The 23,787-nt window shown below is 49.4% G+C and overlaps 1 protein-coding gene and 2 long non-coding RNA genes across 5 annotated transcripts in view; 2 read left to right on the top strand and 1 right to left on the bottom strand.

Moving 5' to 3' along the window:
- LOC125338478 overlaps positions 1–7,249 on the top strand; it is a 21,668-nt gene extending 14,419 nt beyond the window's left edge. Inside the window, exon 3 of the long non-coding RNA XR_007208322.1 lies at positions 6,008–7,249. This is a non-coding gene — a long non-coding RNA (uncharacterized LOC125338478). The remainder of the gene's footprint in view (positions 1–6,007) is intronic.
- Nr2f2 (nuclear receptor subfamily 2 group F member 2) lies at positions 4,005–19,469 on the bottom strand. 2 transcript variants are annotated; one of them, XM_048329290.1, is made up of 3 exons: positions 17,855–19,469; positions 8,652–9,179; positions 4,005–5,780 (listed from the first exon to the last, which is right to left on the bottom strand). In XM_048329290.1, the coding sequence occupies exons 1-3, from the start codon at positions 17,895–17,897 to the stop codon at positions 5,506–5,508; spliced, it is 846 nt and encodes a 281-aa protein (XP_048185247.1). In that variant the 5' UTR covers positions 17,898–19,469; the 3' UTR covers positions 4,005–5,505. The 2 variants fall into 2 exon arrangements, with proteins under 2 accessions (XP_048185247.1, XP_048185246.1); XM_048329289.1 differs by lacking the exon at positions 17,855–19,469 and adding an exon at positions 10,942–12,347.
- Positions 15,186–23,787, top strand: part of LOC125338475 — a 24,876-nt gene continuing 16,274 nt past the window's right edge. Inside the window, exon 1 of one of the 2 annotated variants that reach the window (XR_007208316.1) lies at positions 15,186–17,162. This is a non-coding gene — a long non-coding RNA (uncharacterized LOC125338475). The remainder of the gene's footprint in view (positions 17,163–23,787) is intronic. The other variant, XR_007208317.1, reaches the window with a different exon arrangement.

The raw sequence follows: 23,787 nt of genomic DNA, 5'->3' as shown, positions 1-23,787 counted from the left end.
TCTCTTTGACCAGGAAACTAGGTCTCCTGGTTGGGGTAAGCAGTTCGCTCAGTTTTTTTTTAACCTGAATATAAGAGAAAGGAGGGATAGAAGATGATGGAGCTAGAGATGGGGTTCCAGCTCCATTTCATATAAGGGGGAAAAATCACCATTTTCTCCATCTTTCTTGACCATATACAAGACAGTTTTCCTCTAAACCAATACAGTAAGCAAACTTTAAAAAAAAAAAAACTGGGGTCCTATTACAAACCAACGCCCAGCACTAACTGCTTTAAAATTACTGCATAATTAGATTTAGTTGAATTTCACCATTAATTAGGCAGCCGCACTGTAGGGAGCCTTTGAAATCTGAGAAAACGGAAAAAAATCATCTGAAGCACGTTTTTTTTTTTTTGTGTGTGTGTGTGTTTTTTTTAAACCCAACTTCACTAAATCTTGAGGAGGCCTGGAATTCAGAGACTCTACCTTGCTCCCCTCCCGAGCGGCCGATAAGGACTTTCTATGCCCAAAGTAGGGCTGGCATTGGACTTGGGAGGGATTCTCCTGATCGATCTGCCATCAGCAAGACTGGATCCCAATCTACCAGTGCTCTCTGAAGAAGAAGAGGCCCGGCCAAGGCTCCCTGGGAGGCCAGATCAACCCCACCTCCGCCCTGGCGGGCTCTCAAAATTCTATTAGGCACTGTGCAGGCAAGACGCACACATTTCTGGGGTCCTGAGACCACCCTCCCACACCAGTCTCCGATCGCTTCCACTACTCAGTCCAACCTCATCCCATCTCTCCCTCCTTCCTACCCCCAACCCCCCCCCCACACCCCTCCCCGATTTTGACATACACGCAGCAAGTTCTGCTGTTCAAGTTCGACGGGGGTCGACACCCACTCACTCACCTACCCACCCCTCCCTAGCTGCCTTTCGGCCGGCACAAACCCAATGCAGCCCTTGAATTAATGAGCACGGGGACCTGACCGGCGCCTGTAAATACTGGCTGGAGGTCCCCCCCTCCCCGCCCCCATACCATTCAAACATGCAAGATCATTCGTGGAGGCAGATTTTGGGGTGGCTCTTTTTTCTTTTTTATTTTTTTAAAGATCGCTTGCAAGGAGAATAGATATGAAATCAGCTCTTTTGACTCTAAGGAGGGTAAAGTGGGGTGTGGAGAAGCAGGGGGATGGGGGTGGGGGTGGTAGAGGACACAGCAGCTACCCATAATTTCCCTACGAATTCCTAGTGCTTTAATTACAGAAGAATCGAGGACTGCCCTCACTTGCCAGCCAGAGTTTAAAAGAGGGTTTTCGGCCTGCAGATGGAATGGCCCTCCGCGCAACCCCCCGCCCCCCACACACCCCTCTTTTTTTTTTTTTTTTTTGGTCCCCAATGTGTTTCCTATTACCCGGCTGTGCCGTGCCTGGCCGCCCGGCGCGCGCGGTGCAATGGGAGACGCCATGTTGGCTCAGCTCATAGGACCAAGTCAAAAGCGAGCCTGAAGGCAGAGTTTCACACGCCCCGGCTCCCCCCCCCCACCAACCCCCGACCGCCCCCCCGCCTCCGCCTCCCCGCCACCCCGGGCCTGTCCGAGCGCAAAGCACATCCCGGGGCGCGCAGCGCCCGCGCGCCCCGCACCCCGGCTTTCCTGGGGGTGCAGAGGGAATTCCTGTAAGTGGGGGGTGAGGACTGGGGGGGCTAGAGGGGGGGGCTGGGGGGCGTGCACTGTCCCAGATGCTAGCTCCTGCAGCCTCTGCCCCCACCCCCAGCCATTCCCCCCACCACCACCGCAGCCCACCCGCTGCACACACCCCAGCTCCGGACCTCGCCTGCTAACTTTGAGCCCCAGCTCTTGGAGGCCCAGGGTGAGAGCTAGCCTACGAGAGAGAGAGAGAGAGAGAGAGAGAGAGGAGAGAGAGAGAGAGAGAGAGAGAGAGAGAGAGAGAGAGAGAGAGAGAGAGAGCCATGCGATCTGGCTAGGATCCCTCCACCCCCATCTCAACCCTTCTTCCCCTCCCTAACCAGCTCAGTCTACCCCCCAGGTTTGTTTGAAAGTGGCCAGAAGCAGCGAAAACCCCCTTCCTTCCTTCTCCTCTCCTCTCCTCTCCTCTCCTTCCCTCCCTCCCTCCCTTCCTCCCTATCTCTCTCTCTCTCTCTCCCTCTCTCCTCTCTCTCCAAACCACTATTGTTGCATTGCGCGTCTTAGTGGGCTCTCTCTCACACACACACCCCGAGGGCCAAGAAAGGAGGAAGGGGGGGGGTGAGGGTTTGGGAAAAGAAATAAAGCGAGCTCAGATCAGATGGAGGAGAGAGAGAGAGAGAGAGAGTGAGAAAGAAAGAAAGAAAAAAAGAAAGAAAAAATAACCAGCAAGGAAAAAGAGACACTTAAAGGGGAAAGAGTCGCCATGTTTTGCTGCTTTTAAAAGATGTCGTCAATTTCACACAGGACACCCTCGCTGGGTCCCAGCTCTAGTCTTTTGTCCAATTCAGATCCAGCAAAGATCTTTTGTTCTAACTCAGCATGAAAAGAAAAACTTTCTTTAAATGCATAAACTTAAAGGGAACTCAAGACTCCAAACAGACCCTCCTCCGCCACTCTAAACACATACAAGAGGTTTTGTTTTAAGCAGCTGAAAAATTTTGTGTCCTGTATGTGTCTGCCTGGGAGACCCCCAAGCTTATTTGCTGGAAACTTAAAGAATGAGAGAGAAAAGAAAGAGCGAGTGAGCGAGAGAGATTTTTCAACATCTACCAACACATGCTTAAAGCATAATAAAACAGGGACTGTCTTTTGCTTTGAAAATCATAAATTATAATTTAATGCCAATAATAATTTACAACAAATGGCTGTTTACAATAAGCTAACACAAAACAAACAAGGAAAAAGGCCTGCGTTTTACTTATTAGAGGAAACTTCACACGCTCACATGGATAGCACTAGCAAGAGAAGAACATAAACAACAACCAACAAAAGCTCCTTCTAAGTGGGGGTCAGGTACAAGAACAGACTTGTATTTATATATGTATATATCTACAGCAAGAAGCTAAGGGTCACATAGAGAACTCTGCCCAAATGCACACATCAGACAGATTGCTCAGGCCTGCATGTATGGACTAGAAACGGGGTATCCAAGTTAAATACACATTGCAAAAAAAAAAAAAAAAAAAAAAAAGGAAAAAAATAAGAAAAAAAAAAAAAAAGAAACAACCCAATACCTTTCCTTTCACCTTCCTCATCATCCTCTCTACCCCAAATTTTAAGATGAAGCCAGTCTATGGCAGCATGTTTTGAGGGAGGGTAGCTTGGAAAGTCTACATGAAAACAAACTGCAAAGCTCCTATCACTGAAGTCTTTTCCAAACCAGAGAAAGAGAAAAGGGGGGGGGGGTGGAGCTGGTGGGGGAAGACTGGAAGAAATAGCTACTACTTCCAAATCAGGATTCCCTGTAAAGTTTCCTTCTTCCTTTCTCTTCTCTTCTTTTGCTTAATTTGGCTTACAAGGACAAAGGGTCTCAAGTACAGATTCTATACCTATACAATCTGAAATGTCCAAATGTCGTTGTATTCATAACTTCAATGGAAAATATCCTTTGGACCTATGTAAGGCCAGACAAGGGGTGGGGGAGGGAGTGGACAGCCAATCTTACTGTAAGTTATCATATACATATGATATGATATATCATATATATATTTTAAAAAAAGACATTTCAGGGTTATAAGCTTTACCACTGAACTGGAAATTCTCCCCTCAACCATACTAGATGAGAACGACAGAATCTATATATTTTAACATCACACCTACTTAAGGAAAAACTCTTGCATTGTAAACAACTGCCCTCTATTTACAATGCTACGATTAGCTCGCTTGCATTCTCTGCACAACTGTCAGAAATGTACAAAAGAGTATTATTTTTTTCTCCTGATCATAAAATAGATACTGATCTCAAGATTTCTAATACTTTTCACAATACTTTCCCTAAAGCAGGCACTTAAGTGTGACAAATATAAGAGCCTTTTTTTTTTCTCCTGGAAAATCCATTTTTAATTAAAAGGAGGATTAGGTGAATGGGGGCGGCTTTCTATATCAGTGTGGCACTTTCTAAACCATAGATAAACCATTAACTTTAGCTTCCTCCCCCCCCCCTACACACACCCAAATTAAACAGGCAAATACACTAGTCTACCTTTTTGAGGGGTGTAAACAAACGGAGCCCCCCCCTCCCAGGGCCTGGCTCAGTGAGAGCTCACTGAGGACTCTTCTCCACAGAAAATCAGTGAGTGTGGACAGCCAAACAGGTTTCAGATATCAAAATAATATTTTAATTTCTGAATACTTTCAATTTTCCTTGGAATATAACACACAAAGACTCGACCAAACAGTTCAGTTATTATAACTTTTACAGTATACAGAAATGTTGCACTTAAAAAAAAACCTTCAGTTTTTTTTTTTCAAAAACACAAACTGTAAACTCTAAGATACTCAGTCACGTTACCTATAAGTGCCAACAGTGTTATTTTGTCATGCTGATTTCAATGGTATTTTTTTAAAAAGGGAAAAATATCAACAATTATAATACAAAGGGCTTGCAAATATACAAACAGATTATAGGATTTTCATAACAATTCAAGAACTAAGGGAGGGGGAGACCCAATTCAAATTACAAAAGTTCACTTTTTTTTTTTAAATTCAAAAACCTCAGCCTGTGTCCAGGACACCTGGTCTACCAATAATTCCACAGTTCATTCTCTTTCTTTTTAAAAAGCTAGGTTTATCATGGTGTATAGAGCAGGCGGGCAGGATAGGGGAAAGTTAAATGTGGTAAGTGGTTCCTCCAGTTTCCTAATTATTAGAGTGCTTAATTTCACCTACAATTTTTTGGTCACCTCTTGTAAGTGCATTTCCAGCCTCTCTGAGTTTTCTTTTAAACGTTTTATGTCTTCCTATGATTTTTTTTTTCATGAACTCAGTTTTAATTCTTGCAGAACATATATTTTAATGATACACAGTTTTTTTTTAAGAAGCCAAGATTATATCAAAACTTATTATAGAACCACAGAATAAACTGGTTTGGAACCAGAAAAGTACAAAAAAAATTAAAAAAAAACAGCTAGAGATACATAGACACAGGACAATTAATCATTTGGAAAAAAAAAAAGACTTACTTTCTCCATTCTGCTAATTTTCTCCCAATTTCCTTAAATGCACTTTTAGCAATAGTTTTCAAAAAAAATTACCAAAAAAGAAAAAAAAAGACTAATTTCTTTTTTATACAAAAATGATAAGTAGCAAGTTGTTCTGACCAACACAAGAGTTTTTTTTTAATGCATTCTGTAAAAGTTCATGACAGTCTTTTTTTTTTGAAATTCACAGTCCATTAATTTCTTCCCCTCTCTTCTTTTTTTTAAGCAAACTTGTAACATCCTTTTATATCCTTTCTGAACAGAAGGGAATTAAGCAAACAAAATCAGTCTTTTGCCTTTTCTTTCTGTGTGTTTCACTCTCCCTTCTTATTTTATTTATTTATTGAATTGCCATATATGGCCAGTTAAAACTGCTGCCGGAAAGTAACATATCCCGGATGAGGGTTTCGATGGGGGTTTTACCTACCAAACGGACGAAAAACAATTGCTCTATGACTGAGGAAGAGACCGTGCGAAGGGAAGGGAGGCGAAGCAAAAGCTTCCCGAATCGCGTTGGCTGGTTGGGGTACTGGCTCCTAACGTATTCTTCCAAAGCACACTGGGACTTTTCCTGCAAGCTTTCCACGTGGGCTACATCAGACAGACCACAGGCATCTGGAAGAAAGTTGGGACAGAGAGAGAGAGAGAGAGAGAGAGAGAGAGAGAGAGAGAGAGAGAGAGAGAGAGAGATTCAGTCATCAGATTAAGAGGTTTGAAATGGGTCACATAAGGTGTACATACAGGATTCTGTCAAAATTGCCCAACTAGACTAGATCTTAGTGCTTAATGCATTTGGAAACTTAAAAAGTGTGTGTGTGTGTGTGTGTGTGTGTGTGTGTAAGAGAGAGAAAGAGAGAGAAAGCATGAGATGGTCCTGGAGTGTTTGCTTTAAAATCAAACACACTCAGTGTGCTACAAGCTTTCACTGGCTTCTCCAGTGCTCAGGCTGGGTGATTGGGAGGCCCAGGCAAAAGTGCACTGGGTTGATCTGACCCAAGTCAGCACACAGATAGACAAACAGATGAAACCCAAACTGCTGGTCCTCCCCCCTCTAGTCCTCTGTAAATAACAGTTTGGCCTATAATTATATAGTAATGGGGGGGGGGGGCAACAACCTGGCCCAGCCTGGAGTAATGGCGTCCACAATCCAGCCTCAGATTCTCCCCAAAGAGGGCGACTCATTTTTCCCCAGTCTTTGAAACTGATTTAAGTGGTCCTTTAAAACTGATCTTGTCAGTTTAGCCCATTGAAGGGCAGCCATGCAAACTGTGATCTCTCTGTTCATTTGAGCTGTTTCTCTCTCCCCCCCCTTTTCTTCTCTCTCCCCTTTTCTCCCACTCCCCTTTATTTTTCTTTAAAAAAAATTTAAATCCAGGTCTCTCCAAGAAGCATCTTCAACTGCCCCCCACCAACCCTCCCTGTTATCTTCAGTAAGACACTTTTCTATTTTCTGATATGTGAAAATACAATAAGTGCCTTTGAAATGAGATGCTTTCTTGGTGAAGGCGGTTCAGGTTGTGACCTGACCTTTGGGGGGTTCCCTGAGACAAGACTGGGGTTAACACATGCACATTGTGAATCATTAAAACAGATATTTGAAAGCACCTACCATCACCTCCACCCCTAGAACCAGGGTACACTTGCCTCCTCCTCCTCTATCCAGGACTGCATGTCTTCAGAAGACATAGGTGTGTGTGCGTGTGTGTGTGTGTGTGTGTGTGTGTGTGTGTAATTAAAGGGTCTGTTTGCCTAGGACCTAATTCCTCCACGTTGGGACTGTGTGTCTCCCTCTGAATCAGATAACACGGGACCTTTATCTCTTTGTGAGGTGACTTACATTCTCTACTCAGGCCTCCACAATTTGCAAATATTAATAAATTAAACTGTTATGACAGGATCGGGCATTTCTTGCTTTGAAAGACTAAGCAAGGGTAAGGATGGCAAAGAACTAACAATGATATCAAGAAAATAACAGCCAACCCCCACCCACCAGTGGAGAATGTGGGTTAGGTGTCAAGTTGTGGGAAAGGGGTGAATATGCCTGAAGGCTAGGGGACTATCTTGCCTCTACATTTGCATCAAGCAAACAGTCTAGACAAGAGGAGAAGAATCTAGAATCTTGATCCAACCTTCTGTATGCAGCTCTTCCTTGTCCCAACTTTGCCTTTTAGTGAATTACCTAAGGACTGCTGAAGACAGGATTTGGGGCAACTGGGGGGGGGGGGTGTTATATGCAAAGCAACAACGTATAAAATGCAGCAAATTGAGAGCTCAAATCCTGCAATAGATTTAGCGAATGACTTGGTTCCCTATACTTCTTTCAAACAATAAAGATAAAACTGTGGATCTCTCTCTCTCTTTTTGTTTCCCAAATAAACTATACATCTTTCCTAGTTTCCTGATTACAAGCTTCAAAAACTGCAATTGAGTGACTAGGTTGCAAGCCCTCTGTTAATGTCCAAATGTTTGTTATTCTTAGTTGGAAACCTCTTTTCCCTTCTCAGCCATGACAAAGAGATCAGCTGACAACTTAGTACAAGAATGTGAAGGGAAGGGGGGGGGGTAATTTCCACCCACCTGGACTCTGTTGAACTCAGCCTAGAGGCAGCCAAAAGGCTCAGGTGTGGCCCGAAATAGAAAGCCAGACACTTTCAAAAATCATTTGGCCTCAAGAGTTAATTAATATCAGATCTATTACTCACACAGGTTAAACTACATGCAAACTAATTAGATTTCATAATGCAGTCAATGATGGTTTTATATCTCCAGCAACATGCATAGCTGGCCCACGTTGGCATACACACTTGGAGTTGCTTTGCAAATTGTCTTAAGTGCTTGCCTAGGCCAAAGAAGCTAGAGGCCAGAGTCTTCGAACCCTTGATGTGGGTCTCTTTCCTCTCTTTTACCCCTGTCTGACAGCTCTTTTCCCTTCTGCTGCCAGTCTGTATTATTTTAATAAGAAGGTGAATTTGAAAATTGCTGCCCTCCAGTTGGGTTTGCCTGGAGCTTCCAACTCCTACAGAGTTAGCAGATAAAACTTTTCCCCTGCAGGGGGAAACTTTTCTCCAACAGGGATAGTGCCAAGGATGCTACAGTGCCCAGGGCCATTTCCTTGAGGCCTAGCTAGGGTGCCAAAGGAAGCTTGAGGTTTGAGGATATTCTCTGGAGAATAACTAGGCCCAGAAGGCTTGGACTCAAGGAAGGAAACACCAGTCCCAGTCCTGCTTACTGTTAGGGGGTGTGGGGAACAGGCCTGAAAACTGTGGTATGTTTTCTGTAACCCAGCCTCCTAGAGATGGACAGCTGCCCTACAAAGTTTCTTCTTTAAGCTGCATACTCTACAGTTTGGACTTTCTAAGTGTGTGTTGAGGTTGGGGGAGGGAGGAGGAGGAGGGCTGGCATGTCCTGGGGACACCCACCCATCCATCCCCAAATTTCTCTAAGGCCCTAACTGTGTACCAGGAGAACCGGGGACCCCTTTCCTACCTGAGGTGAAGAGGACTATAGCCTTGAGGCAGCTGTACTCAGCCGAGTCGACGTGCAGCGCCTTGAGCTTCTCCACTTGCTCTTGGAAGATACGTATGTGGTCCATAAAGGCGACCACTCGGTCGGCTGACATGGGCGAAGCATGCAGGCCAGCAGCGGCCAGGAGCGGGGCGACATGGAGGGGCATGGAGCATTGGGCCGCATTCAACACGAACAGCTCGCTCCAGGTGAGGCGAAGCAGGGCCACCTGGTCCGTGATCTGCAGGTCAGGGAAGAAAGGGATGTTCCGGGCCCACTCGACGGCGCTGAACAGCATCCTTGCGGCCAGTTCGCAAATGTTCTCGATGCCCATGATGTTGTTGGGTTGCATGCATTGGCTGCCGAAGCGGGACGTGGGGTAGGGCTCGGCTCGAAGCAGCAGGGAAATATATCCGGACAGGTACGAGTGGCAGTTGAGGGGGTCCCCGTTGGTCAGCGCGAACTGCCCGTGGGTCGGCTGGGTGGGTGGCATCCTGCCCCTCTGCACCGCTGCGGGGGAGGAAAAAAGACACTCTGCAATTAATGACCAACCTCAGCTCTCCGATCTGCCCCCCTCCTCCCGCCCAGAGGCTTTGCCCCAGCCCGGGCCCCCCCAACCTGTCCCAGGCCCAGGGCTGGGAAAAAACCAGACAAGGCCTGCCATAGATCTGCTGCGGGTTGCGAAGTGCCTGGCAACCTCGCCACCCAGGCGGGCTGTGATGGTCAGACTTGCACACTTGTTAGGGCTTCTCCACCAACGACCCAGCATTAGCCACTTTGCCTGGGGGACTGGGGGTCAAAGGGGTGTCCTGGTGGTGTGGGTAAGAAAGAGCTTGGAGGGGGGGGGGAGGGGGAAACGTATCTTCCTTTACCTCGAAACAGCTGATATTTCTTATTGATTGGAAGTGAGAGGGCAGGAGGGGCGAGTCTAGGGGGAGGGTGACACACTTTGGCAAAAGACACAAGAGTTGATTCCCCCCCCCTTCATGGCCTAAGGTCACCCCCAGAACGACTGTCCCCAGATCTCGCTAACCCAAACCCCAACCTCAGCCCCAAGCCTGGCCGGCACAACTCCTAACGAGAGACAATCAGAGCCTAATCAATCTGTGAGGTCGGAACTAGAGAGACGGAGGGACCGGGCGGAGGGAGAGAGGCCGACTCAGGCGAGGGGAAGCCAGGAAGAAGGCCCGGAGCAAGCGGCGGGGCGCCGGCAAAAAGCCTAGGCAGGGCCCGGCAACGATCGGGGAGGGGAAGCCGGCCAGGCTGTCTCCGGGCTCGAGCTGTTATCTGACTCCGGACCGGGAGAGTCGCTCTCGCAGAAACACAAAGAAAGGCCAGCGTTGGCTTTCTCCAAGCCAGAGCCCGCGCCCGGCGCCCGCCGAGCGCGCCATTGGCAGAGGCCGGAGCTCCCGGCGCCCCCGGTGCATTTTAGATCACAAAGAGCCGGACTCGCGCGGGGCGAAGGCAGCGCGGCCCAAGCGCCCCGCCGGCGCCCGCCCCGCGCCCGCCCCGCGCCCGCTCGCTCTCGCTACGGTGCAAAAGTGAAAGGAAAAAAAAAAAAAAAAAGAAAAACCGAGAATCAACCTCCTCCCCCCCCCACACGCCTCCCCCCCCCCCTCTTTTCTTTTAGCAAAATGCAAACCCCAAGACAGGTCACAGGAAAGCTGCTGGCCCGGGCCGCAGCGTGAATACGGCGAAATGCAGAAAATTGCCATTTGTAATCTGAACCTTCTGTACAAAAGTACAATCTCAGGTTGGGCTTGTTTTTTTTTTTTTTTTTAAGAGGGTGGGGGCTGGGAGAGGGGTGAAGAGGAGAGGAGGGACATATGTTGAGCATGCAGGGAAAACAAGGACACGGAGAGAAAGCGAGATTGAGATTTAAAACAACATACACCACCCCCGTCTTGTCTTGTCCCCCCCCTTCCTTCCCCCCCCCACCTCCTTGGCGGAAAGGTGAACTCGTAGGAACTCGCCGTCACGGCAAAGAAAATGATCATCATCCCCCCACCCCCATGAGAGAGAACACGAAATAGAGGGAAAATCGGTCTGCCAAAGCCTACGGATGGAGGATCTGGGTTCCGATGCAGAAATCGCTTCACTACCCCCTCCCCCCCCCACACACCCCATTCGGGCTGCCATAACCAAGAGAATAGGCTAAGTGAGCCCCACACACCCAGGCTCCCCACCCCACCCCCCCCATCCCCGGACCCCCTGGACGCAGGGCTGGGGAGGGGGCTGGGAGGGGGGAGGGAGAGAAAGGAGAGGCCGATACCTTCCCGTCTCATGCCCACTTTGAGGCACTTTTTGAGGCGGCAGTACTGGCACTGGTTGCGGTGGTGCTGGTCGATGGGACAGTTCCGGTTGGCGCGGCACGTGTAGCTCAGGTTCCTCCGCACGCTGCGCTTGAAGAAGCTCTTACAACCCTCGCACGTGAACTGCCCGTAGTGCTTCCCGCTCGACTTGTCCCCGCACACCACGCACTCGATGTGTTGCTGCTGCTGTTGCTTGTCACCTCCCGGGCCGCCAGGGCCGCCCTGGCCGCCAGCCGCTGTCTGGGCAGGCGTGCTGGCCGGGCCCCCTTGGCCCGGCGTTTGTGGCGTGTGCGGGGCACCAGGCGGTGGGCCGGGCACGGGTGGTGCCTGCGAGGCCTGGCTGCCCTGAGAGCCGGGCACCTCGTCCTGGGGGTCGCGCCACGTGCTGACTACCATTGCCATATCTATGGGGGGGCCGCGTCCGGACTTCCTGCTCCCCTGGCTGCGGGCGGCGGCGGCGGGGCGGCGGCGGGGCGGCTCCCGGGGTCTCGGGGCTGGGACGCGCCGCCTTTTGTGTACAGCGAGGGTGCGAGAGGGCGCAGGAGGGCGCCCCGGGGTGGCTTAGGGTTAGTTGATGGAGGTTGATTAGGTTTTTGTTGTTGTTGTTGCTGTTGTTGTTTTTTGTTTTGTTTTTTCCTTTTTGTTTTTGCTTTTAGTTTTTGGCTTTTTTGGTTGATTTTTTTTTTGGTTGTTGGTGATTTGTTGTTGTTGTTGATTTTTTGCTTTTGCAAAAGTTTTGTCGATCGCTTGTCTGGCCCGATGTGTTTGGTTTGTTTTTTTTGTTTGTTTGTTTGTTTCTGTCGGCTCAGCTTTGTTGCTTTCGGGGGGCTTTCCGTCGGGAGGGGAGGGGAAGGGAGCAGAGGAGAGGGGCGAGTGGGAGCCGAGCGTGGAGAGAGGGAGGGGAGGGAGAGCTGCAAGTCGATTGTCTGGCTTCAAGACAGAAGTAGGAGGCAAAAAAAAAAAAAAAAAAAAATCTCTCCAAAGATCTCGCTCTCTCTCGCTCTCTCTCTCCCTCCCTCTCTCGTTCACTCGCTGGCTCTCAGATCGGGTGTGCAGCCGAGGAGTTGCAGGAGGAGGAGGAGGAAGAGGAGGAGGAGAAGGAGAGGCGACTGTCCGGGGGCCAAGTCCAGGGCAGCCCACAGTCAGCCATTCAGGAAAGCCATGGACATCTGGAGGACTTGGAGAGCGGAGGCGCCGGGCGCGGGCGCGCCCAGGGAGCCCGGCAGGCCGGGTCGGAGGCCGGCGGCCCGCGGAGTGGCCGGAGCGCTGCCCGGGTCCGGGGGAATCAGCATGAAAGTGATCCGCGTCCGGCGCTGCGCGGCGTCGTCCCGGCGCTCGGCCGCCGCCGCCTGCCCGGGGCACCCGGCGCGCGCCTGGCTGGGTCCAGCCGCCGCCGCCGCCGCTGGCTCGCTGTCGCTCGGTGGAGGCCGCTCGTTGCTCCCTGCGGGCCGCCCGGGCCGCTGTCTCCGCCGGAGCTGCCGCTGAAGCCGCCGGGTCGGGCCCGGAGCCGCCGCGTCTAGCGCTGCCGCCGCCGGTGAAGTCGCTGCTGCTGCTGCTGCTGCTGCTGCTGGTGCTGCTGCTGCTCCGGCTGCTGCTGCTCCCGCTGCTCCTCCCGCTGCTGCCGCCGCTGCTGCCGCCGGAGCCGGAGCCGGAGCCGCCGCTGCTGCCGCTGCTGCCGCCGCCGCCTCTCACACATAGGGAAAGAGTCAACTCGCCGGCGGCGGCGGGGGAGAAATGATAAAAGAGAGAAAGGAGGGCAGATCACCACCTAGAAGCACATCCTTCGTGCGCAGAGGGGGGAGAAAAAGACGGAGAGAAAGAATGAAAGAGGAGGAGGGGAAGAAGGGGGGAAAATTACAAAAAAAAAAAAAAAAAAAAAGGCAGCAGCCACGGCACCCGGAGAAAAGGAGAGGCAACTCGGGGAGAGGAGGAGGAGGAGAAGAAGAAGAAGAAGAAGGAGAAGGAGAAGAAGAAGAAAACACACACGCGCGCACGCACACGCACACACACGCACACACACGCGCGCACACACACACACACACACCGCGGAGAGAAAAGAACAGAGAATCAAAGTGATCAAATATGCTAAAAAGGGGGGCGCGGGAGGGAATGCGATTTATAGGCGCCGGGGCTGGCAGAAGTGGCTTCTCCGCGATCAGCTCACTGAGCTCTCTATATAGTGAACTTTGACACGACTGCTGCAACTTAGCGCACGTTGCCATGGCGACGGCGCGCCTTATAAGGCAGCAGCCGGGGTTGGCCTGGCCCCGGCGCGCGCGCGCCGCCCCCTCGCCGTCATTGGCCGGAGCGCAGCGGCCCCGCCATGGCGGACGCCGGAGCCGCCCGGTCCTAGCGCGAGAGGCATCGCTTCCACCGCGCGGGGCGCGCGAGGGACGGAGAAGGGAAGGAGGGAGGGAGCCTGGGGCTGGGAGGGAGGGGAGGGGGGGTTGGTGGTGGTGGTGGTGGTGGAGGGGGCGGGGACCGGGTGGCCGCGCACCGCCCCGGTCTCTTAGCGGGGGATGGGAGTGGGGAGAAGGGCCGGGAGCCGGCCCCGGGAGCGCGGACCTGGCGATCGCCCTGCGCCCCGCACCCGGGCTTCCCGCCCGGGCGGGGAGGTGAGCGCGGGGCGCGCGCGCGCGCGCGCACAGACACGGACACACACACACACACACACACACTCACACTCATAGAACGCCTCTTAAAGGAGAAGCTTTGGATGGAAATCGAGGACTTTGCCTCTCTCGTAACTTGGGCGCTGCCGCGAAATCCGCCGCTCGCGAAGCTCCGGGGACTCCCGGCGCATTCCCGGCTTACCATACCCCAGAAAGAGAAAAGTTCCCCGGCTTTTTCTTTGTAGAGAGGTTGGGAGTAGAGACGGGGGAAGGTGGGCGCGAAATGAGCGTGCGGACATTTTTCCAAACGAAAAGATTTGGATAAATCCGGGTGATGGCCAAGCTTTGTCTTAATCAAGTCTCACTCATCACTTGCTCTGTTTGGTAGCTCTTTTTTTTTTTTTGTATGTGTATTTTCTTTTTGTTAAATGAGGGAAAGAAGTCCTTCGATATCCATCTTTTCCTTGTAGGGTTAACACTCCTTGGGTTGGTGGCCTGACATTTTAATTGCTCAAATAAAGCATCTCTCAGATGCTGAGAAGCAGAAGTAGAGTTCATCTCATTGTCATGACGCAATGAAAATAAATTGTGCTCAACTTTATTCTCTCTCGTTGGTTTCAGCTAACTGACAAGCAACTGTCCTGCCACACACCCTGTCGTGATAAGAGAAGGAAAAGACCATTCTGCCCGCTGATGGACAGGCAGAGGCAGCCGCTCAGCCTCCCCTCACCCCCAGGCAACCCTCCCCCCGCACCAACACACATGTAAGCGCACATGTATCAGATGCACATTTATCAGGGTACACAGACAAAGACTTCTGAGACCCTGCTTCTGAGACGCGGGACAGTTGAGTGCTGAAATCATTGTTCTCCAAGTTCTCTTTGCACATTCATATAGTCATTACAACACACCAGATTCTTCTCCAAATTGCCAGTACCCATAGAACTCAGCAGAGCCACACAACAAGCCATATTCTAGTAGACCTTAAGAGAATCAGTGGAGGTGGAGAGAGAGAGGAGAGCGAACAACTTCAGAGCCTCCGCTCACAGTACTAAAACAATCACTGTTAGGATTAAGTCTTTGCCTTCCAGGATAGTCATTCTCAAGCATCAGATATGTAGAACCGTTTCCCCTGCCCCAGAGACACTTCATTCCATTGTAACAACCTTGCTGTTTGATTTGTGGATCCGAATTATTTCACATGATACCAGCAAAAAACAAATAAACAAAAAAAGGGTTTCATCTGTGATACATTTACACCCACAAAAACTAAGCCTTACCCGCAAGCCACCCAGTCAACCAGCAATTAGAATCTTTTCCTCAACAGTTGCTGAGCTATAGAGAATTAAAACAAGAACACTCTGGAGTAAATGGATACATTCAGGAACACACCTCTGATAACTTTAAGAAATCAATTGATGAGCGAAAGAGATTAAAAACTATAAAGATCCACATATAGTTGGCCTGTGCAGATTGCACTTTCCATTCAGTTTTTTTATTATTATTTTAATACACACAGGCGAACACTCGAGGTAAGAACTACACAAAGATGAAGGCAGATAGAGGCTGGGTTTTAGGGGAGAAAAAAAAATCCTCCTTAAGCTTCACCCCTGAAGCCCTCTTCACCCTTGCTTGCTCTACAGAGTTCATATATTTTGCCCAAGCTGCAGGTGCTATGATTATTGGGACTTAAAATAATACCAATCTATTAAAGGCACTGAACTATCATAAACCTGCTATGTACTCAAATTGTCACAGGGTCAGACCAGGCTGAGAATTTTAGGTTAATTATAAACACCGTGTACGTTTTGCCTCAAGTGAACAAGAAGGATGGGAGAGATATCATTTCAGAAGACAAGGTTCTGTGTTTTATTTGTTGTTGTTGGTTCTCTCCCCCCTTTTCTTTCAACTTCTGTGATTCCAGGAGGAATGCTGGCACTGTCAGGAGATGAAAGGCAACCTCAAGCATATAGTGATGCTTGGATTGAGGTGAGAATTCTAATGGATATTCCCATTTCAACTTAAGAGAAGACAATAATAATTGATTATAGGGAAATCTTAATCTTGTGCCTCCTGAGTGCAAAGACTTCCATAGTAAGATCACTTTAAACATGCATGTGAAGGATGGTCCTGAGGAGGAAATGCTTTAGGGAGTTTTTTTTTTTTTTTTTTTTTTTTTTTTTTTTGGCATTTGACGGTTCTGATGGCCTCAGATGAAAAATGAAAAAAAAAAAAACCCAAGTATTTGTCACAGAGCTGGAGTCAAATATGCACAGACCACTGTGTTTGGGATTCATTCTGTTATGGAAATGACTGCTAAAAGGGGGGAAAAAGTATCACTGTATAAATTGTTCATTTTCTAACATGGTAGAAGAGACAGGACAGCGGTTCGGAAGGAAAAAAAAGGCAATACTATTTTTTAAATGTCTTTGTCAAAAGATGTTCATTTGCTTTGACTCCAAGATTAAAAAGCTCTCAGATTAAAAGATAACTATCCATCATTGTTATCTTTTAAAAAAAGAAACCCCAGCCCACTCTTTTATTGCAGATGTAAATTTATTTTAATGAGAGGAAAGGCTAGCTTTAATTTTGCTAGTGAAAGTTAAAAAATTGTCTTAATCTTAAAAAAAAGAGAAAGAAATCCAAACATCTAGGATTTATGCTTTTTTTTTTTCCTTCTTACAGAAAGTGGCTGGATAGACAGTTAATTCTTTACAGATTAAATCACAATATGAATACAGACCCCAGCAAATGCAGAGTTTAACTCTGAACTCAGGGGAAGCTACGCTGGTTTTCCAGGATTCATTGAATTCCCCTTTTCCCTCAATCTAGTCCGTGTGTGTTTTTCTCTTCTACCGTGCTGGAACTCCATGAATAGGGAAAGGGCTGTCCATTGTGTCCCTCTGAACCTCCAAGTCAATGCAATTTTTAACCACTGGCTTGTGGTACTTTGAAAATCACCAGGGGCTGTCAGAGTTGGGTCCTCTGAAAAATTTACAGTGCTAAATCAGAGCATATGCTGGCAGGGGGAAAAATGGCTTAAGATTGGAGCAAGTGCAGTATGTGTCTGCCCCCTAGTGTAGGAGTCCTGGCTGCCTAAAATTCAACTTTAAAAGAAAAGGAGCTCTTAAAGGGAAACGACTTTGGGCACACGTAGGCATAAGAGAATGAAACTTCTGTACATTTTAATCTGAATAATTCTTCGGGAATTAAAATTAATTGGCTCTGGCTTTCTTGGACTGTACTGAGATCTCCTAGCCTCTACGTTTCCCGGAGGCACTGGTGAAGAGGTGATTTTTTTTTTTTTTGAACTGGGTTTATGTGCGTCCCCCTTACCCCCTCCTCTTTTTTTTCTTCTTCTTTCTGTCTCTGTCTTCTCTCTCTCCTCTCTCTCTCTCTCTCCCCCCCCTCTCGCTGGCTTTTTTTTTTTTTTAAATGAAGAACCATTCCTTGAACATTTTGGACAGAGCACAGAATGGCTTCTTAAGTCAGCCTGGCACGGTTGCATTAGACCCTAAGGTAGAGGTTTGCCTGAAATCGGCTCTCCGGCTGCACCCACCCCCGCGATGGTGAGTACCCTTCTCGTGGCGGTTCTCCTTAGCTTAGCCGATCGCTCTCGCTTTCCCCAGCCCGCAGCGGAGGGTGTCCAGCCAGGCAAGACTCCCTCGCTGCTGCTTCGGTGCTGTCACTGGCACCGGTAGGATAAAAGCGCTGAAAAAGGGAAAGCGATCGGTTCATTCGGGTACGTAGAGAGAGCGAGCCTCAGCGGCTCCTGCTTGCTAACAAACCGAGTCTCTGCCTGCTTGGGTAGATAACCAGGCTTTTTCTTTCTTTCTTTCTTTTTTTTCTTTCTTTCTTTCTTTTTTTTTTTTTTTAATAGGACTGCTTTGCAATTTGCTGTATAGAAGGAAATGAGTTTGAGGATACAGGACTGAGGAGATGAGAGACATGACAGTCTTTATGCTTTGGTTTAATCATATTTTGGCAGCTTAGCAATTGCATTTCCCCCCTCTACCCCCTCCCCCCTTCCCTACCACACACATGTAATAAAATATGGCATTGCAGTGAATTGACTCCCCCCCCCCCTTCCCAACCCCTTTAAACCACAATCCTAAGTATCTCATACAGGTTAGCAAACCGATTTTCTGAAAAAAGCCCCAAGTCATTCCTCCTGCCCCCCACCCCAACCCCACACAGCCCAAGGAAAAAAAGTAAGAAAGGAGAGAAAGAAGAGGGAAAAAAATACTGTAAGTAAACATACCAAAACCATATTTGCCTTGTTCAAGGTCCCAAACCGCTTGCATCTTCCTTTTAAACTGGAATAACTCTCCTTTAGTTTGGCCGGGGTGGGTGGAATAAAACGCTTTGTTGGCCCCCAGAAAAAGATGTGACTTTGATAATTAAAGAGAATCTCTTCCTCGGTGTTTATCTAAGCGATTGTGCAAACTGAGTTTAAAAATAACAAAAAAGAAAAAGGAAAGGAAAGGAAAGAAAAGTAGGCACTAGCCTGTAGGGAAAAAGAGGAAAGGTGTGGGGGAAAAAAGCGTCCACCTCTGAGAAGTGCTTTGCTATGTATTAAGCACTCTCAGCCTTGAAAACCCCTGCACACTAACTTTAGAGAGACAAGGTTTTCAGGGAGCTTTGTAACATAGCTGCTGAGGAATGCAAGCCTCGCCTTTAAGAAAAAAAAAAAAAAACCCAAACCGTAGGTAGGAGATGTCTAGAGTGATTCTTGTCTCTCATCTCATTCCTTAGAAGGAAGAGTGCGTTGTTACACCTTGTTTGGGGCTGGAAAGACAAGACTTTAAAAACACCCGTCCAATTGAAGAGAAAAAAAAAAAAAAAACCTTCCAACTTAATGAGTTTAGTCCAGGCTAGAGCAATCGGCAGAGCCTCAGCAGAAACAACTCTAGGCGATATTGCAGAGCAAGACGACCCAAGGCACAGCCAAATTCCACTGTTTGGGGTCCAGCGGGATGGAGGCTAATCCTAAAGCAAGTTGGGAAAACACACACACACACACACACACACACACACACACACACACACACACAAGTGGGAGAGGAGGGGGGAAAAGCAATAGCCTCCAAGACTAGCAAACAGTCTTCTTTCACCCAGGATCAAAGATAGGACTTGAAAAAGGAGGTCAACATTTTCCCTAGGAATCTCTTGGAATTCTCATCTTCTACTCTGAACTCAGGTCCCCCCTCCCTGAATGATTTCCTTCTCTCTCCCCTGTGGCTTAATGCCTCCCTCCCTTTTCCGATGGCTGTTCTAGAACTTTCCTGAAGAGGAAATCTATTTCTTGGGGGGGAGGGGTTCCCCATTTCATACCTTCACATAATGAATGCTGAATTCACCCCCTCCCTTTAGCACTCCCAAGAATGAATTAAGGAAGCAGGAATACAGCAACTAGCAAAAACTGATCATAAACCACACTGCCTCTAGCAGTTTAATACAGTTTTAACTAATGGATTTTTTTGTGTGTGTATGTTTGTATGTGTGTGTGTGTATGTGTGTGCATTTTGTTTTGTTTTAAGAGAAGAATAAGGGGGCAATACGGATCTTTTATTTTAGGAAACTGTTATGGTAAGATGTATGTCAGACTTGACAAATGGAACTAACGCTCTTCGACTGCTTCTTGTCCCTGTCTTAAACAGGAATTAAGTTAAACACAGTGCTGAATGTTAATTACATGTTTACTGGCTAATGAAAATTACAAATGGTTTTGCCACCTCAAACAATGATGAAAACTCTGAAGACACTGTAATTATATACTTTGAGGGAAATAACTCAGAATATTGATCATAAGAAGTGTAAATCTTTTTTAACTATTCATTAATACCATAAATAGGGGCTGCAGAATTTTTTTTCTTTTTTTCCCTTCCTTTCTTGCGGTTTGTCTAAGTAGATGGCTCCGTGAGACCCCCCTCTAGGGAGGTGTTGAACTCATTCTTAGTAGAAGAAGGACACTTGTGTAACTTGGCTGCCCCCTCCCTGTAGCCCTGCCCCCTTCAACCCTAGCTGAAGGTAGACAGGTCATTGATCAGGGAGGCTGAACTCTGGGCAGGTGAAGGTGGTCAAAAAGCCCAGCCTCTCTCCTCCCCTTTATTGCCCTCGACTCTCCTCCCTCTCCTTCCTTCCCCCCCACCTTTTTTTTTTTTTTTTTTTGCCAAGTCTGATCTGTGTTTGCCTTCCTCAGCCAGGATGCCTGTGGGATAACCTGGCACTAATGGAGGACCAATTAGACCAGCCAAGTCATCATAGCCTAGAGATGCCACTCTGACAACTTGGGCTTCTTCCTTCACAGGTAGCTAGGGCAGTTTATTGCTAAAGAAGAAACAGAAAAATTAAAAGTTGAGATGAAGGTGGCTCTTGGGTAAGGTGGCTCTTGTAGCTGAATCAAAACGGCTTTCTTTGGATTTAGTAGGTTTTTGTTGTTGTTTTTTTTTGAGGGGGGGAGAAGTGGGCGGGTGACTTACTCATTTTCTTTTAACTTCAGCCAGTTTGGAAGCAGTGACGGGGGGGTCAAAGGTGAGGACTGTATTAACCCTAAAAAGCCAGTATTTCTGATCCCTGAGACCAGGCAGCCAGGGGAAGGCTGATTCTCTAGCTGTACTTCCTGGGTCTTCAGTGTGGGCAGAGCACCAAGGGCAGGTTGAAAGTAGAATATTGGAATTTTAGTTGTTATTCCTATTATTTTAAAGTGCTCTAGGCATGTGGGACTGGAGTCCCTCTTTTCCCTTGAGAATTCCCAAGGCGCTGGGCTTTGTTTTAGAAGGAACTGAGTTTCTGAATGGTGTGAAAGGGACAGAGGGTCGCTTCAAATCGATTTTACTTGTCCTTTCTGTCTTTTCGGATCAACGCCCTTCAATGGGCACTGAGGTGCTCTTTCAACCAAAAACTTGTGTTACATTTTCTGCCTGTATTGGCGCTAAATACAATAAGCATTGGGCAGATTTTTTTTTCTCTCCCTCTCTCTGTCTCTCCCTCTTTTGCTCTCCAAAGCAAGAAAGCACCCTAATTAAATTGTTTTATATGGACAGTCAAGACGGGCCAATTAAGTATGCATTATGTATAAAGATATAGTCTGCAGATATGGTGATTTAGCTAACCCTGTGCAAGACAAAGGCCAGAGCCCTTGAGTTTGCCAGGAGTGGGTGGACGCACTTTCTCTCTTTTTCTGGGGGGCCTCCAGGTATTTTCAAAGGTCTGGACCCCAGGTGAGAGAAGAGAAGGCTGGCTAACAGGTGGATAGCTATGGGAGACTTCCAGCTTGCATTTCTCCTGAACGGTGGACTAAAGGAGTGGTCATTCCATACATAGAATATACATACATATAGTATACTTCTGCATGGAATATCCATGTATGTAGCACCGGCTACAGCACCCCGGCTGGAGGTGACAGGGTGCCTAAGAACCATAGATGTCCCACTGGGCGGCTGGCCAGCCTCTGGGTGTCCCAGGTTCATCGGTTCAGCTCTGTAATAAAGAAATAGTGTGTGCCCACTCCCGGGAAGGGCAGAGAAGGTGCGATTCCCCCGCCCCAGGCGCGGCCCCCGGTAAAAGCCCCTCTAGAAACACCTCCAAGAGAAGCACTTTTTTTCTCTCTCTCTTTTCTCAGGCAAGGGAAGTCTGTGCGAGGAAAGCAAAGTTTGCACCCGATTCTATCCTGCCCGAGGGGCGTCGAGGACCGGACTTTGGCATGGGCAAAGGACCAGGGGTCGCAGCAAAGGTAGAGATCAGGGTTTGCTCGGCCGAGCTCTGCCCTCCTCCGCGCCTCTGGGCCCTCGGAGGTGTGGGCGGGCGGCGAGCGTGTTGCCCCGGAGGAAGTTGACCACCCCTGGGAGCAAAGGCTTGGGGCCTCCCTGCCTGGCGTAGGTGGTCCCCCAACCTGCCATGGCACAAGTGGGGCGCATAGCCTGGGGTCCGGATGCGGGACGCCCTGAGCGCCCTTTGCAGTGTGTGTGTGTGTGTGTGTGTGTGTGTGTGTGTGTGTGTGTGTGTGAACAAGTGAAGGGGGGGGGGAGATCACAGCTTGCAGAAGCAAGTGGCTGAATGTCAAAAGTAGAAAGGTTGGAAAGGCAATTTTCCAGGCTTGTTCCCCATCCTCCGGCCGCCCCCCTCCCCCCCCCACCGCCCACCTCTGGCCGTAAATCAGAGGCTGGGGCGAGGGCGGGGAGAGCCACCCCCCCCCCACTTCCTCGGTGGGCTTGGCGCCGCCCCGCCAGGGCCGAGTACACCTCCCGGTGGGCCCGGAATCGATCCTGAGCCTAGCTGAGGATGTCACCGCACTAAATATTTACTGATCACACACAAATAGCTAGGGCTCGAACGATTTTCCTCGGTGAGGAGAGCGCGGGGAGAAGGGTAAATCATTTTATTAGTGTGGATAAAGCCCAGAGCACACTCTGGGCTGGAGTGTTTTAAGATGTGTCTTCAACGGGTTGAAAAGAGTTAGGGAAATCGATAGGGAGTGATTAGAAGCCCCCGGGGTGACGAAGGGGGAACGCAGCTTTCTGGGGTCTGGCGGAGCTTGGAGAAGGGCGTTTGGGGAGGGGGGGCGGTGACACGAGTGGGGGGTTAGGCAGCCCCGATCACATCCCCGCGAGCTCCAGGCGCAGGCTTGGATCGGTCGGCGGGCGAAGCCAGGCAGCCGCCCAGCCCAGCAGCGCCCGGACCCCCGGGCCCCCGGGCCGCCCCGACTTGACGGGGGGCCCCACCCTCTCTCGGTGAGGGATGCTCGGGTCCCCGCAGAGGTGGGGGGGGACCCAGGGCAGCGGAGCCACGGGGGCTCCACCTCACTCCACGCAAGTGGCCAGACGTCCAGGGGACCTGCGAGCCAGCGTGATCGCAGGGGACTTGGGCTGGAGCCCCGTCCGCTCGCTCGCTCGCTCGCTCGCTCTCTGCAGGCAAGCCTCAATGGCAAAGGTGTGGGCCCCCCCACGCCCCCCAGATGGGTCTACTTTCTCCTGGCTGGCATTTAGCGGGGTGAGGGGAGAGGGGAGGGGGCGCGAAGTGGAGGGGAAGGGAGGGAGCGCCTGGTAGACATCCTTTGAGGTTTCTAGAACTTTCTCCTGGAATCATCTCGGACTCTCCAGTCCGTGCGTATTTCTAAAGAAGGGCCCAGTGGGTTGTTTTTTATTTTTTTTATTTTTTTTTAGTCTCACGGAGTCCCCAGGCCATCACCCCTCGTTAGAGGAGCGAGTGGACCCCCAGATCCCTGGCTCGTGCGCTGGTGGGCACAAACTGGGCTACGCAGGTGATGGGGGTGACAGCACCCCCAATGGAGCCCTAGGCCGTGTTCTATCATCCCTCCCTGTGGGAAATCAGCTGGTGTGTGTGTGGGGGGGTGGGGAGGTGGGGTATCAGGATACCTTCCAGCCAAGAGAATGAGACACCCCCACACACTTATGAGTGGTGGGAGTGCAGGTGACCCGAAGTGGAAAGTCTCGCTGGGCTTGGCTTGGGGGGGGGTGGGGAGGAGAGGATTTAGTGCTGGAAGGCAAAGATTAAAAAAAAGAAGAACAAGAAGGAAAAAGTGCCAAGCCAGCAAAGTCCAGGCGCGAAAATGGCTTTCCACTTGTGGAGGGGGCGAGTCTGGCTCGCTGGCTACTGGGAGCAGCCCGCCGGGCTGGGGCAGCTGCAAGCAATCAACTAGGCGCTCGCTTCTCGGGGGAACCAGGACCGAGGCTGCGGGCGGAGAGGCATCTTTTTTTTTCGTTCCTTTTTCCTCCCTCGCCCCCAGACTTTTCCCCTAAAAATCGGCACTCTCCAAAGGAACCGATGTGTCCCCTCTGAATCTGTGATGTCTATCTGCACCCAGGTTCCTATGTAGTTAGTCAGATTCGCACCCCCCACCCCTCCACCACCACCCGCAGCCCCTCAATTGCTTCATCTTCTTTGAGCGGTCGCTTCAGGATGCCCTACTTGAACGTTTGGGTGCAACAGGGAAGAAAACTTATTTCCGATTAACCGTTTTCCAGAAGAGACATCTTTTTTTTTTTTTCTCTCCTCCTTTTAAAAATAGGAATCCCAAGTGGATTTGAACGATGTGGCCAGGTGGGAAGCGATTTCTTGGGTACACCCCAGGTTTCTGTGTGCGGGCAGCTGAAGAACCCGGCTGGCCAGAGCCATGTCAGGAGCTCAGCTCCATTAACCCTTTTTGGTCTTGGCCAGAGAGGATAAGGTTAA

The sequence above is a fragment of the Perognathus longimembris genome, chromosome 20 (genome assembly GCF_023159225.1).
Source record: "Perognathus longimembris pacificus isolate PPM17 chromosome 20, ASM2315922v1, whole genome shotgun sequence".
Lineage (NCBI taxonomy): Eukaryota > Metazoa > Chordata > Mammalia > Rodentia > Heteromyidae > Perognathus > Perognathus longimembris.
The sequence above is the reverse complement of the archived record's forward strand: the minus strand, read 5'-3'. Positions and strand labels throughout refer to the sequence as shown.